General features: G+C 37.3%; 1 protein-coding gene across 1 annotated transcript in view; it reads right to left on the bottom strand.

Annotated features, from left to right (window-relative positions):
- Positions 1-316: 316 nt before the first annotated feature.
- Positions 317-14,835, bottom strand: part of BAIAP2L1 (BAR/IMD domain containing adaptor protein 2 like 1) — a 43,353-nt gene continuing 28,834 nt past the window's right edge. The window contains exons 4-14 of the mRNA XM_037386617.1: positions 12,810-12,871; positions 12,641-12,712; positions 12,165-12,302; positions 10,677-10,829; positions 10,052-10,219; positions 9,133-9,283; positions 7,753-7,960; positions 7,366-7,443; positions 6,845-7,010; positions 1,624-1,664; positions 317-1,083 (exon numbers count right to left, since the gene is read on the bottom strand). Coding sequence (XP_037242514.1) covers positions 1,008-1,083; positions 1,624-1,664; positions 6,845-7,010; positions 7,366-7,443; positions 7,753-7,960; positions 9,133-9,283; positions 10,052-10,219; positions 10,677-10,829; positions 12,165-12,302; positions 12,641-12,712; positions 12,810-12,871 — 1,313 coding nt within the window. The 3' untranslated portion in view covers positions 317-1,007. The remainder of the gene's footprint in view (positions 1,084-1,623; positions 1,665-6,844; positions 7,011-7,365; positions 7,444-7,752; positions 7,961-9,132; positions 9,284-10,051; positions 10,220-10,676; positions 10,830-12,164; positions 12,303-12,640; positions 12,713-12,809; positions 12,872-14,835) is intronic.

Here is a 14,835-nt window from a genome sequence, read left to right as displayed (position 1 = left end):
ACCCGTATGGTGGTAAAGCAAAGCACCCACCGCTGGTGCGGAGTGAGGGCTCAGTGTCTAACATTCTAGGCCAGTTGCTGAGATGGTTCCTGTAGGAGATGTCTTCCAGACAAGCTAGCTCCACCGGAGGTAACAAACTGCAACTCTGCTTGTGACTGAAGTTAAAAGCTGTATTTCACTTAACTGTTACTACACTGTGACAGCATTTATGCCAGTGCTAGGCTCCTTAATTAAAAATTCTCAAGCTTAATCTGTTTTGCTTTTGTGAAAAGTTGCAGTAATGGAGTAACTTCAAAGGCAGCTGTTTATATTGGCATTTGAGAAAAAATCATGGCACTTTTATTACGACTTTTTATAAGACTAAAGTTTGACAACATGTTTTAAAGAAAAGATGATCATTGAAGAATGTGTTGACAGTACAACATTAGACTTAACATGGGTTTATGTTAACGCTTGAAAATTTGTATCTGAACATTAAGCAAAGCATTACAAATTGTCTATTCTTAAAGGATAAATATTTATTTATAACCTAGGGTGTATATCTTAAAATAATGTAAAATCACTTTATACAGGCAATTCTCTATTCTGGAATAAAGCAGTTGTTACATTGTTCTGTTTGGGAAAAAAAAAATCTTTTTCTTAAGTGACATATGCAGGCTTATATTCTAGAACTTACCCTTGCAGTTTCCAAATAATAAATGCCAAAGATTCAGATCTGTGAGCTGTTAGTTACACTGACTTACTAGAGTATCCAAACTGTCTCCAGTATTTTCACAATTCCTACTACAAAAAAGGCATACTGTGAAATCAAGCCAAAGTGCTCAAACATTAGCCCAAAGCAATTACCTCATTACAAGTTTTAAAAAAAAAGAGCAGAAATCTATTCCAGTATGCTTCTACTGTACAGTAATTACATTTTAAATAATTTTTTAGAACAAGTTTAGATAGTAATTGTCTGTCATTACTGAAAATGGTGTTTATAAGGAGGAAGGACATATGTATGTTATTCATCGAATAATTGGTGCTGATCTGTCATTTGTTACTGTTGGTCTGAGTTTCACAGTTGCAAAAGGATTTTCTCCACTGAAAAGAAATGCATAAAGTTACTAGAAGGCTTGCTGCAACACACAACCAAATTTAAGCCATGCAGTTTCTTCATCCAAGTTGTTAGAAGACTAAGTTATGGTTTTAGACTGTAGGATTCTGTGCAACTCTTGGTGTAACTCAATTTTTCAAACAAGCTTCATATGAAAACTCACTTTGCAGTGATTCAAAATTTGGAAAATCAATGCCCAGCTACATCTGGACATTTTTTAAACAGCTCCCACGTTTCAAAGATTTTTGTTTTTAACCCTCAAAGACATAGTTTAAGTCCTGCTTCCTGTCAAACTACTGGAAAAACAATTATTTTTCTGAGAAGGGCCTATGCCTTGTATTGTGCTTGATGCCACTCTTGAGAGAAGTGCAACCAATTTTAGCTGTGTTTTACCAATGCCTAGGAAAGGTTGCACAGTAATTTGGGAAGAACATCCTTACTTCCCCTCACAATCAATACAATAATACAAGCCCATATAAAAATTAACGTAACTACATTAGTATAAAAGCTTTTTAAAAAAAAATTACCTTAGAAAAGGTGGTTTTATAATGCCATTCATATCAGGTTTCTGTAAAAGAAAAAGAAAACATTTACACAGATTTACAAAAACATGCTACAGGTGATTTTGCTATCCTGCTAAGGAAAACGGCATACCATTCAAGCAGGCTAAAATATTTAGCCATTTAGGATAATTATTGTGTAGTTCAGTTAAGCTGTGGAGGGTAGAATTCTCTCAGAACATAAAATTGCAAAGTTAAAAAAAAAATGGTGTTAGCATTAACTGGTTGTGGCTTTTTGGCGGTGTCCACCGCCCCCTCAACTCCCCCAGGTTTAAGATCAGTGATCACCTGAGGTCTGGCTGGGCATTTCACACCTTAACATAGCAAATGAAGTGTCACCGCAACAGCCATCAACCAAAAGAAAGAGGACAGAGCTACTTGCAGCACAAATACACCATACTGTTTCTATAGCATAATTTGTAAACCGCTAGTTGTCACAGCATAATGCCAAAACTAGGCTTGGATCAGATCCTACCGAGTGAACACAGCCAGTGTATCTTCATGTAACTGTAAAGTCCTGCCGGTAAAGGCAGCAGCCAGCACAACGACACTGAAATACCAGAAGCCTGAAGTGAGGGCACATTTCTGATACAGAGGGTGCTGTGGATTTGGATTTGTTTGTTTGGTTTTTGGTTTTTTATACAAGCCTACTGGCCTACTGTGTTTAGTTATTGTTGATTTACAAAGTACAAGTTCAGGTATCTCCCGTGACTTTTGTGAGTAGTGGCGGTGAGTAAAGAAAGCAGGCAAACAGCTGATGGCACATACATATATGATTGGTGTTTGTATGGCAGTGATACAAAAGGAGGAGTTTGCATAGCTGTTGCTGATGTTTCATTGTAACGAAGCTGTCATGTGTAGGTGTACAATCTGAACAAAGACTTGGTTTCGTAGCTACAGTTTGCACAGGACTTCTGTGACGAAACGTTACTTCGTTCTTGTGAAGTTAGAGTAACCCAAAAGATGGCAGTGTCGCTCTGCCACACTGCTACTACGGGATGCAGTGTTTCACGGGGGTAACCCTTCCCAAGCCTTTTGTGCTACATGGAAGTTTAGGCAAATAGTTAATTTCTGCTTTTTTTCCCCCCTCTAACTTTTCGTAGTAATACCGGATGACATATTTTAAACGGCAAACTAATTGTTGCTTCTAATAGATGTCAGATAAAGTTCAAAGTGAAAATTTGAATATATTCCTGCATGTAGAAGCAAGAATATGCAAGTCAGCCTTTGTATAGCAGCTTGACTTGTACTAATCATTCACTCTATACGGCTGTTTTGTTTTTAATACTTAAAATTTCACTGCTGAACAAAGGGGCCTGTAAGCCTTTCCTATTCAGGTACACCATCTACTGTACCAGTTGTTCCTAGCTACCGTGTTCGTGATACTGTGATGCAGGTGAAGAAATCTGCTTATTTAGGACCTCATTCAGCCGGGTTCTTAAGGCTGTGCTTGACTTGTGATTCCAATGAAATTACTGGGGTACATCAGTTGTAAATACACTTAGACCTTAGAATTAGGCCTAATGAACCCTTAAAATTAATTAGAATGAACAAATGCCTGGATTACATGCATCTTACTGAACCCCAACCCTCAAAGCGCCATCAACTACTAAATCTTTTTTAGTTGATAAGTTCTGCATAGTACTGTCCTACATAACACAGCATGAACAACTTAACTTGCAAGAACCATTCCTCATTTTTCCTTCTTGAAATCCTGAGCTATTTTTTCTGTGTATTCTGAAACAAAAATAATATGCCCCAATGAATCATTTCCTGCTTCTGCATAAACCACACTGTAAGCATACTGTTTTTAGGTGTATGTAAATTCTGTATGAGTCTACAAACCAGCCTGGTATGATCTTGAGCTCATTTCCAAAGCCTTGTGGTGGTGTGGGGATTGGTGACTTGCACAGAAGCGGGAAAGACAAGGAAGCTCTGCAACTTTCCAAAAGAACAAAAGTAAACGGTGACTTTGGAGCGAAACACTGGGGTGCAAGTGCAGCGACTCTCCTCTACAGCTCTCTCCCTTATTTTGTATGGTAACAGGTAAGAATAATCACGGGGTCACAGTAAAAAGGTAGCTGCTATGAATTATTAGGTACCTCAACAAGAGGAGTCATGATTTTATATTCCAGAATTCCTAATTTATTTTTTTCATCTTCCTTTTCCCAGTGGAAATTTAGAATCTTAAAAGACATTTGTTTTCCACTCCTAAGAGGCTTCCATTCTGCCCTCCAAAGAGAGTATGTACTGTTCTAACTAGAATTCTGGCCTTGGCTGTCAACTCCCTAGACTAGATCTGCCATTCCTCTTGGTTTTCAGTTCAACAAGGACATCTGTCCACAAGCCTTAAGTTTATTCCTAACCCCCCTGAACTAATGCCACAGGACAAACAAAACAACCCTTAAGGTGACTGCTCTTGAGAACCGGCTGTGGACAGTTACCACACTAGAGACAGCAGCATAGTGCAGTGATTCTGACAGAATGAATGGATGCAATAATTTCTAAACTATACTCAGTCACCTTTTACTTGTCCCAGGGCAAAGAACTCACTGTACTGCTTGCTTGGCAACTTCCACAGGCTGATACATCTTTTAACTATTGCAAACATTATTACATTTGAAGGACATGTCGGTCCCATAGGACTCAACAGCTAACCGTACAGTAAGTGAACCAGTGTTAAGTCTGACATTACATCATTGTTAAGACTCATTGCTTCTTTATCCAAAAATGAAAATCACAAATGTGTCAAAATATAGATGCTCGTTTTCATAATCATTTTAGAAGTTCCCAGACATGCAGTTTGAAAAAGTGACTGAACGCTAAAATTTAGATGTTATTTCTTGATACTGATTTCATGCATTGGAAAAGCTTTATTCCTCATAGAGAAACATTGTGCTAGAAACACATCACTGCACACATTACACACAACAAGGTTCATCACCAATAAATAAAACCACTTACTTGAACAGAGCATATTTGAATTCACATTGAAGTATATATATGCTAATATTAGACTCTTCTGACAAAAAAAAAAAAGAGATCTAATCTTTTAATAGGAGTATTCAGAGGGGGATAAAAATATCCCAAACCATTACTAGTCAGTCTAGTCTAAACGGGGTGAGATCTGTGACTGAGAGGAGAGCTTCACCAGGTCGCAGGACTTGTGAAAGCAACTTTCATCCTTTTTGTTACGGAAGACTTTGCTCCGCTTCTAGTTTTTCATGCATTTTAAGGAATGCAGATTTTTCTGTAATGGGAAGCAGTAGCCCTTTTCCCCCTCCCCGCCAGGGAAAAGATGCTTTGTTTCAATTTCTGCATCTGCAAGAGACATTTTGGCAATAGTTAGAGGAGGCGTCTCTTGTGTTGTACCTGTAGCTGCTCTTCTGAAATAGCTGTAGAGTGGCTTTACAATGCCAAGTACAGCTGCAGGGAACATTTCTGAAAGGACTGTATAGCTGAACCTCCAGCAATTTCCCCCTTTTTTTATGTTTGTGAAATTGGGGTGAACTATTCTAAGAACTGGATACAACTCTATATTACAGAAGTGGTTTCTTTGAAGACACAGTATTCACTTAAGAAAGAAAATTAGTAAGAAGTTTCACTTCCTTTCCTCCCGTTTGTTAGAATTCTTTCTCCATGCTTCTGAAATGCAGGTAAAAGTTTAAAATTTAGATGTTACTGACTATTTCTGTTATTTGTGTCATGCTTGTGTCTTTCCAATGGTAGGGTATTTTTCCTAGAGTTCTGGAGTGATGTATTGGAAGGTAGTTGTATTTTTGTTATTAAGTGAATATTTTTACTTATTTTAAATACAGTTCATTCTCTTTGCTTGTCAGTATAACAAAGACCTGTTAACCCTCTCCAATGCCTAAGACCTCAAAGTAAAAAATGTTGTAGATACACCTGACATCCTCGTAGTAGACTTAAATGAAACAGCAGAGGAGGCTTCTTTAAAGACAACCCTTGTTTCGTGATGCCTTTCTATTTTACAGGAGTACCATTATAAATATTCGGTCATTCTTTGACCTGAAATGGACTCTTTCAACATTAGTCAGTGTGCAACAAACTTTCGCCTCCTGTTTTTTAAGTTTCTTCAGTTAATTTTACTTCCATAAAGTACAAATTTGCAAAAGCCACCTCAGTTTCTACTGTATGATTCCACAGATTACTTAGAAAGCAGAAACATCTGTCAGAAGGACAACCCAGAATTTGTTTAGATATTATATTGATATACAAAATAATTTAGTTGTACCAATAAATAATAAAATGTACATTTTTTAGCTGCTGGCAGCTTACTACAAGAATCCTGACTTCTGAGAAGTTTGCTATGGTACCTACTAATGGAACTTTGCATCTTACCCTAGCACAGTCTCTCAAATTTAGCATTTATATATATATAAAAAACAACATTATTTTTATTTATATATATAAAAATATATAAAAATATTTACATAATATATATTGATATATATTTAATACATATATAGAAACTTCCTTGCCATCAAAATGTAATCTCTTCAAGAGGCTTTTTGAAGAAAGTCTCAAAAACTTTTATCGCTATTAGATACGCATCAACAAAATACTTAAACAAGCAGCAAGATGACTAGTAATTGCTAAATTTGATTAGATTAGTCTTCATTTTGAATCAGTTTGCTGACTTAATAGCAGAAATGCTAGGTTTGTATGTCATTTTCTATTAATAAAACTGTATTTTCGCTCAGCTGTGTTTTTGCTGAATATAGCCATCAGTTAGTACACATACCTCTCAGCAACATCCACAAAACCAACACGAACTTGCACAAGGTTGTGTAAAGCATTCCTGAATACAGAGTTTAAGGTGCTTTAAGCCCCCTGTCCCCCTATAGCTCTAAATCACTTAAGATGATTAGTACTACTTTCTGTAAGACTTTCTTTTCGTGTTTGACAGATGTCGTTCTGGGGAAGTTTGCTATGCAGAGTAAGTCTCCTAGTACTCTTAGTTATAGCCCTGAACAATTCTCCCTTCCTATTACTACAGATGGATTGAAATGCCAAGAAAACATGATACTCCTGAGGACAGCTACATCAAAGTCAAGCACAAGCGGGTAAGGTAGAATGTTCCAGGGCCTCATTTAAGAGCTCAGCTAAGTAGGTCAAGAAAAGTAAGCAGGGCAGAACATTGGGATTCATGGTATTGATTACTTACCGGACCTGCATTTTCTGGTCTGTCGGTTGTTGTTTTAACAGTAGTACCTTTGGAAGACTCCACTCTTTTATCTGTTTGCAAAGACCCCAGATAATCTGGTGGTGGGAGGACAACATCACCTTTTTCCACAAGATTTACAGAACTAATACTTCGGATTGGTGCAGGGCTGCAAGACAGAACCCAACAAATAACATTTTCAGTTCCTATAATACATCCCTCTCACTTAACCTTTAGCAATAACCAGGAAAACACAAAAGAGCATAAGCTGAAAGTTAATAAAGGCATACAATCCCATTGAAGTCAGTGGGACTGTCAACTAAAATTGGGCTGAAACCAGTTCTTGGGTCTTTGTGTAACCATTAAAACATTTTAATGTAATCAAGACATCACACTGTAGGCTGTTAGGAAGTATTTACTGTATATGTTACTAAACAACAAAGAACACAAGCAGATTTTTTTTTTTTTTTAAATAAATGTTAAGAAAAGATTTGGGCATTTCTGCAAATCACCCAAAATGTTACCTTGGCACTGGGACAAACGCTTTTTCTTCTGCTGGTTCTTCTAGTGGTCTAGTATACGACGATGGAAACCATCCTTTTCTGTAACGGGAAAGTTTTTCAATTTTATATTATATAAAATTGGAAAGATCTTTCAAAAAACAGCGAACCACACAGTGGACTCAAACTGAGATTTAACTTTTAAAGACCTGATTTCTGATGATACCAAATGAGTGCACAAAACATCCCTAAAATAAGTGCAGTGAGTTACCTTACAGAAGGACTCCATGTCCCCAGTCAGCGACAGCCAGCAGAAAAGGTGGAAAACCATTTACTAGTATCTGCTAACAAAATCTTGTGAGACACGCTTTCCCTTCGTGTTCAAATTGGGTAATATATTGATTATCTTACACTTTAGTTGCGTCATGTTCCCCATAAAGCCAGCCGTCCTTTTCTTCAGCTACAAGGAGCGTGATGATATCCCCCTGCGCAAAGCTAAGCAACGTCTTGTTACTGCCAGCAGTATGTGGGAAGATTGTCTTTACTTTTTGCCTTTTCATTATATTTAGCCCCGTGGCAACGGAAGTTGAACGTGATAAACTGGCATCATCTGAATTCTCTGTCAAAAAAGGAAACCCAAAGTAAACCAAAGCAAAACTAGCCACAGACTAACAAATTAAATACAATTAGTGGTCTGACAGGAAAAATAAAATAGAGGAATACTCAAGTGCAAACCAAGTTCTGAGACTTTGTACTGCTTTGGTTTCCACTTAGACACCTCAATTGTCTGCCAATGTTTCTTATCACCATGAAGTTCTTAATAGCATGTGCATTTATATACGCATTCACCCACCCCTATCACAAAGTTGAACCAGAGGTAAAAAGTTATGTAAGTTTTAACTTGCTACTTCTTTCCTCTTCTGGCATGAAACGTGCCACACGTTCACAGCCGTAAAAGACCTTTGAAAATTTTCCATTTAAAAAAACAGAGAAGTCCAAGATTTCCTTTTCAAATGTGCCTAGCACTCAACTTCAACTGAATCAATGGCAGTTGCAGATACTTGGCACTTCACAGACACCAGATGTTTACCAGAAGACAACGTAAAGGAGATCTCAAAACTGTACGGTATTTGACCAGTACAATACATTGTAAATGTGTTTTTAAGGAAGAAATGCTGGAATTGCTATTATCACACTGTAAGAGTCCTGCATTTCTTACGTTGTGATCTAAGTTTAGTTCTTTCCCTTCCTTTTGTATAGCAGAGAAAGTAAAAAAAAATAATAAATCCATATATTAGAAAAACTTAGAAAAAAATCTTATATTTCAGGAAAGAAATACAAGACTGTGCTTGTTTTGTCCCATGTGCATTCTTCCCTAATGGCTAAATGCCCTTAAAGGAAATGAAAGCAAGACTGTAATAGTAGTTTATGTTTATTTATGTGCACTGAAATAATCACTCCAGTGTATCTTGTTCAAAATTATAGAATGTATTCTCCTGATAAGACTGGAAGTCATAACAGCACTTAACCTGGGTTAATCAGGGACACGCAGAAAGTGATTAAAACAGAATCTACCTATCTTGGCCTGCATTTTACTGCAAACAGTTCTTCTCTTCTTATAATGCATACTTCTCCTGCTAGGTAACTTACATAAATATTATGTAAAGACCATTTTCTGCTCCTCTGTGTGCCCTGGAATTCACATCAGAGTAGTCACAAAGTCTTAAGATAATTTTGAACAGTACAGTATGTCATTTACCCTTACATAGTTTGCAACAAAGTGACACTCACCTGCTGAATTACTTAGTTTTTCAGACGATGTCTTTGGAACCGTTGCAGGATTGTTAAACATATCAACTAGTGGACTAGTGTACGCCCTACCTGTAGGAGCAGGGGGCACCTTTGATGCATTTTCATGATGAGGATAAAAATTATTTCCAATCTAGAGTCACAGAAACAACAGTATCACAATACTGAGGAGCCAGTGACAATTAACTTGCAACACTGAATTCTAGAAAGCAATGCTTAAATATTCCCAAACAATACATATTTAGACCCATCAGAAAGTTTTCATGGTCCTATGAAATTGCTGGTAAAATAGTTTTTAAGAGGCCTATGTCCCTTGATAAAAGTGTCCCTTGATTTGTTGGTGGAAATGCTATGATAGCCTTTTTTACCACAAATAGCACAGTTACACCTAGATAATCTCCAGATTATTTTTTTTCAGACATTTACTAATATAATTTAGAAATTCAACAACTAATGGTGACACAACATACAAATAGGCAGAATTTATAATTTAAGCTGTACTCTAATAAGCTAATAATCACAGATGGAAGAAAGAAAATAGAAAATAATATTTTAAGTTTATATTGAACTAAGTATGTAATTACTGTTACTTACAGATAAGAACATAAGAAATCGAATGGTTAGAACAAAAGTAGTCCTGAGGCTGGGCTCTGCAGAAAAAGTCCTTGGCACTCAGCTGAAAACTGAGCCTTGTGTGGATATGTGTTTCTGCCTCCTATACTGTGTATTCTTCTAGTAGCTGAGCTTCAGCTTAAGGATTCTGCTTTCATACCCAAGCCCAGTATATTCCAACTGAAGTACGTTACAGAACTGATCCCAAATGCTTATGTACAAAAGAAGCCAGTGAAACCACCCTACTCACATCTGAGAGAGAACCTCCAACCACTAAAGAACAACATACCGTGGTATTTCTCTCTATCATTGGTGAAGGCTGTGGAGTTCCTGACACTGGAGTGGAACCAGGTGTCCTTATTTCATCTATCATCATTCTGACTTTTTCAGGTACTTTGGTGGCATCACTACAGATTTCCTGCCATCCAGGCAGCTTGGATTTCAGGAAGTCCGCACACTGCATCCAAGTTCAAAAAGGTACTTGTCAAAGATAGGTTTTTTCATAACATTGCATGGACTTACTTGTTAATTTGCATTACACCGAAATGGTAACACCAGCAAAATGAAAGTCTGAAGATTTTTGTAAGTAATACCTCTCTGAAACAAATAACATATGGTAGGAAGAAACTGTCCTTTTTCAGTGTCAGATACTAGAAATACCTGATCAGTCCAGATGTTTTTCTCTTAATATGATTCTAAAAAAGTCACAGTAACCGTTTATTGTTGCTACAATACATTTAAAAGAATACTGCATTGTAAACATTTTCTATGAACTGATCACAACACTTGCCTGGCACTACAGTGTTCCTTAGCTGTTTATGGCAGTCTGATCTATGTACTGCAGGAGATACTTAAGATCTCCAATATGATTAGATTTCAGGAGTTTTATTTCTGTTTACATTCATGCCACTGACCTGAACGTGATAGAAGTGCATGTGCTGGGTAAAGCTGCAGTGCTTGTCAACCAGGAAACAGAATCTTCTTTTTTCTTCAAGAAGAGCTTCTCTGCAGCCTTCTGCAATAAATCGCTGAATATCACTCTGCCGAGAGGTCACAGTTTCTAAATACTAAGGGAAAAAAAGAAGAAAATTACATACAGTATCTGTATTTTATTTCATACTATATCCAATTACCGAAGCAAACTCCAAGAGCCTTAGAAAAGGCAGGCTGGCGTAGGGTGGCTCTGCTTCCAAGTCTTTCTCTTTTCCTGCACACACCTACCTTCCCTAATCTCATCAGGTAAATGTATATTCTTATTACAGGCAATCAATAATCTGTTCAGGGGGTGGGGGAAGCAAAACAAGAAACAGTCTTTGAGCCTCTAAATAAACTGCTGCAGTAAATAAGAATATGGCATCACAGCAGCAACTGTGCTGAGCAATTTTAAGACCACAGGTGTTCCAATTAGACTAATTACCTTCATCTGTTCCATAGCAGTTACATTTACTCTCACAAAGCTATCATGAAATTCTACTTCATTTCAGAGGGGAAAAAGAATTATTACAAAGACTAAAATATATTTATCTGAGGTTATGAGGACTGATGGCTAAACTGTGATTAAATGCTAACTAATCCTTGAATTCTCAGTCCAACACCTTAAAAAAAAGAAATGTTATGAACATAGGTTAAAAGGTAGTAAGAAATAGGAGCTAGTACTATTTGTTTGCTATACTATGTTACAAACAAAGCTTTCTCTGGAAAGAAAATAAAAATAGAAAAATATGGACGAAAGAAATACATAAGCTAGAACAAAGTATTGTGCAAATGAAAAGATCAATGGCAAGGATTTTCTGAGACACACATGACAACCAGAATGTGACTTACTAATCTAAAACAGTTTGTCTTCATTGCCTTGCCATTTCTTACTTTGCCTCAAGATGACATTGCTGTTCTAGGATCAGTAGGAAAGGTAATAATAAGTGGTAAAAGAAGTTGGCATTTATCTACTTTGGGAAATTCCTTTATAGCAAATTATTACTGAATTTGCATAGCATAGCTGACTCCCTGTGCAAACCTCTGCATAATGGTGTAGTTACAGGGGGACTTAAAAAAAATAAATCAAGTAGTGGTCCAGAAACTGAAGCAGAAGTGTCTGTACATTTACAGCAGAACAGTCCAGAGCTGAATTTAAACTGGAATACCTACTCGAGGAGTGCCTTTAATATAAACCAACTCTGATGAACCAAAAAAGCATGTTCTCTGAAACTGCAGTTTAACTGCAGCCAAACAACTTAACAGAGGAGTTATGTGTATTAACTAATAACATTGCATATACAAAAATTGTGGTAAGCTTCAGAAGTCAAGTTCTAAAACAGACTCAGATGTGGCCTGTAATAGCTTAACATTTTCTGTTGACCACTTCTCATACAAGGAAAGAAACAAGTAAGAGACAATACACTGACCTCCATTTCTTTATGTTCATATTTCATTACATTTCGTGCTCCTTGGCTTTTCCTTCTGATTTTTTTCAGCTCAGCCTGAGACTTCTCTAAAGAATCTAATTTGCTTCTGTGCTCAGTTTGGTACCTCTTTAAAGTTGCCTGCAATCAAAGCATGTAAAACATCTTACAATGCATTCAGCCATGTAACTGGGTAAGTCACTAAAAAGCGCCACCATAAATTATGAGATATTACTAATACATGCCAAATGAGTCAGGCATGAGAGCTGCCTTTCTCAACTTTAGTTTAAAAATGCTATTACGTTTTCATTGGTTTCCTTTTAAACTCAAAATATGCATGAAATTTTTTGCCATATTTATGTACCTAAAGCTCAGTTTGAACATATTGATTAATTAACTGTTAGGGAAGATTTCCTGAAAAATTCTTTTAACTAGCAATAGATAAATAAAATATGACTTTTAGAATTTAATGTACTTACATTCATATATTTTACATCCAGGTCTGTTTTCTTCTCCAGTTCAGATATAATGTCTTTATGAAATTTTTTGAACTTTAAAAGCAAGTGAATGAATGGTTATTAAAAATTGGCAAAAGTAATTTATGATTTCAAAAGGAAAATAAATTTAAAAAGGAATTGTTTAACTTACACTCTCCTCTAGACTGTCATTAAGTTTCTTGTGTGTTCTTGACATTTCTACCAGAACTTGGCCTGTTGATAAACATACAACCATATTTGTTTTTCTCGTAGAATTCTGAAGTTAGTTAACAAAAAGCAGTAATAAAAAATACTTAACCAATACATTTATTAACTAGAATATATTTAAGAGGGATAGGAAACTTCTTGCTGTTGCTCATCACAGCAGTTTAAATAAATAACTAGATCTGGCCACAGACAAACCAAGAAGCTCATAAGTGACAGAAGAATAATTAATTATGTATTATCATGCAAAAGGGACGTGGAGTGCCAGACAAAACAAATACTTCCTTCTCTCCAGAATAGCTCATACCGATTTAGTAACAGCCTCTTTTCTTGCCAAGTCAATAGCACACAAGAGCTGGAGGTAGTTGTTACTATCCAAATAGCCACTATCTGGTTTTCAGTCTGAAAGATTAAACTTCAATGTTTATTAACTAAGTGCACCTTCAGAATTAACAAAGTAACCTTTACACTTTCATTCACAGCACACCTACTAAAACAGATCCCATAGGTACGCTGATCAGTTGCCCATGCTGTTTTGTCAGTGATTACAGCCTGACTGTATGCCACTAACAGCCAAGAAGCAGCAGATTTCTCAGCATCCTCTCAAGAGATTCTAAATATGTCTGTTATGCTCTGCTGTCTTCCAGTGCAAAGTTACACAGCTTACTTGTGAGTAGTTAAAAGCTGAACTGTTTCATTTTGCTTTAGGAGGATATAGAGAAAAAAAATACCTCAATCCTTTGGGTGTGGTTCTATGTGCAAACCAATGTAAACTGTGCCTGCTGCAGTCCTGCCCTGTGTGCAGCCAGCCGCTCATCCTGCTCTGGGTACAGATGGCCACATCATCCCCACTCCCTTCTTTGCGCTGGCACTGACGAACTGCGCGTGTGCCAGTCTTGTCTGGGAGATTGCAACACAGTGCTGAGAAGAGCAGCTGCAAGTGTCCTGAAGTGCCCAGTTTGGCTTCACCCAAATTAGACCTGTAGACAGTTACCGGGTCTCAACCAGGAGCTATTACAGAAAACTGGAAGTTCTGGGGGCCACGATCAGATTCCCAAACTTTTGCATCTGAAAGTCTTAACTAGAGATGTGTTTCCCTGTCACTCCATTCCCATGGCAAGAACGGCAGGTTCAGTTCCACAGCTGGTTCACTGGCGTGCCTCCTCTGGTCATCTGTCTATTCCTCAACCATCTTTCAGTTATCCTGCCGTGAAGTATTTGCCATGCAGATGCTTGCAGTATTAAACCTGCAATAGCGCTGTCCAAATGTACGGGCAGGGCTTACAAAGCTACACACAATTGTGTAATTCTGATTACCTATCACTGCCAGAGTCACTGCAAAGGACTGCTCTGCGTGCCCCCTCCTATTTGTTATGTGATTCTCAGCTTCCTTTTTTCAAGGGAAAAAAAATAATAAAAATGCATTAAGTTCTCAACACGCTACTTTGCAAATCTTGTTTTCTACCATCCATATTCTTTGAGAACCCCTCCTGAGTTAGTCAGCAAAGACCTGAGGCTTCAGTTCCTTCAGGTGCACACAAAAGCTCCCAAAAGGTGCAGATAATTAAAAAATTTGGCTAACTAAAGTGAATGACAGAACTTTTAATGAGAATCTTCTCATCTTTGCCTTTCTCAGCATCTCCCCAGACATCAAAACCTGTCTCCCCATAATGCATCTTAGTGATTTGGTAACAATCTCCTATAACACAGATATATATTCCCATAGTGCCTGGGTATGTATTATCACCTGTCTCCCTTGTTATCTGTCATTCTCAAGTTATATCACCTCAAAATTTTAGTTTGAAACAGGAACTGTATCGCCTGTCCTGTGAACCAGTATGACCCAGCAGGTCTTTAACTAAATAATGTAAAATGTGGGTCTGCATCATCATTTATGGGGAAACACAAAGCAGTTCAGAAGAAACATGTGTCTCCTGACTTCTCATGAAGCCCTTTTCATGCCCCAGTCCCCA

This window comes from Falco rusticolus, chromosome 4, assembly GCF_015220075.1.
Source record: "Falco rusticolus isolate bFalRus1 chromosome 4, bFalRus1.pri, whole genome shotgun sequence".
NCBI lineage: Eukaryota > Metazoa > Chordata > Aves > Falconiformes > Falconidae > Falco > Falco rusticolus.
This window is presented reverse-complemented; position numbering and strand designations above follow the sequence as displayed.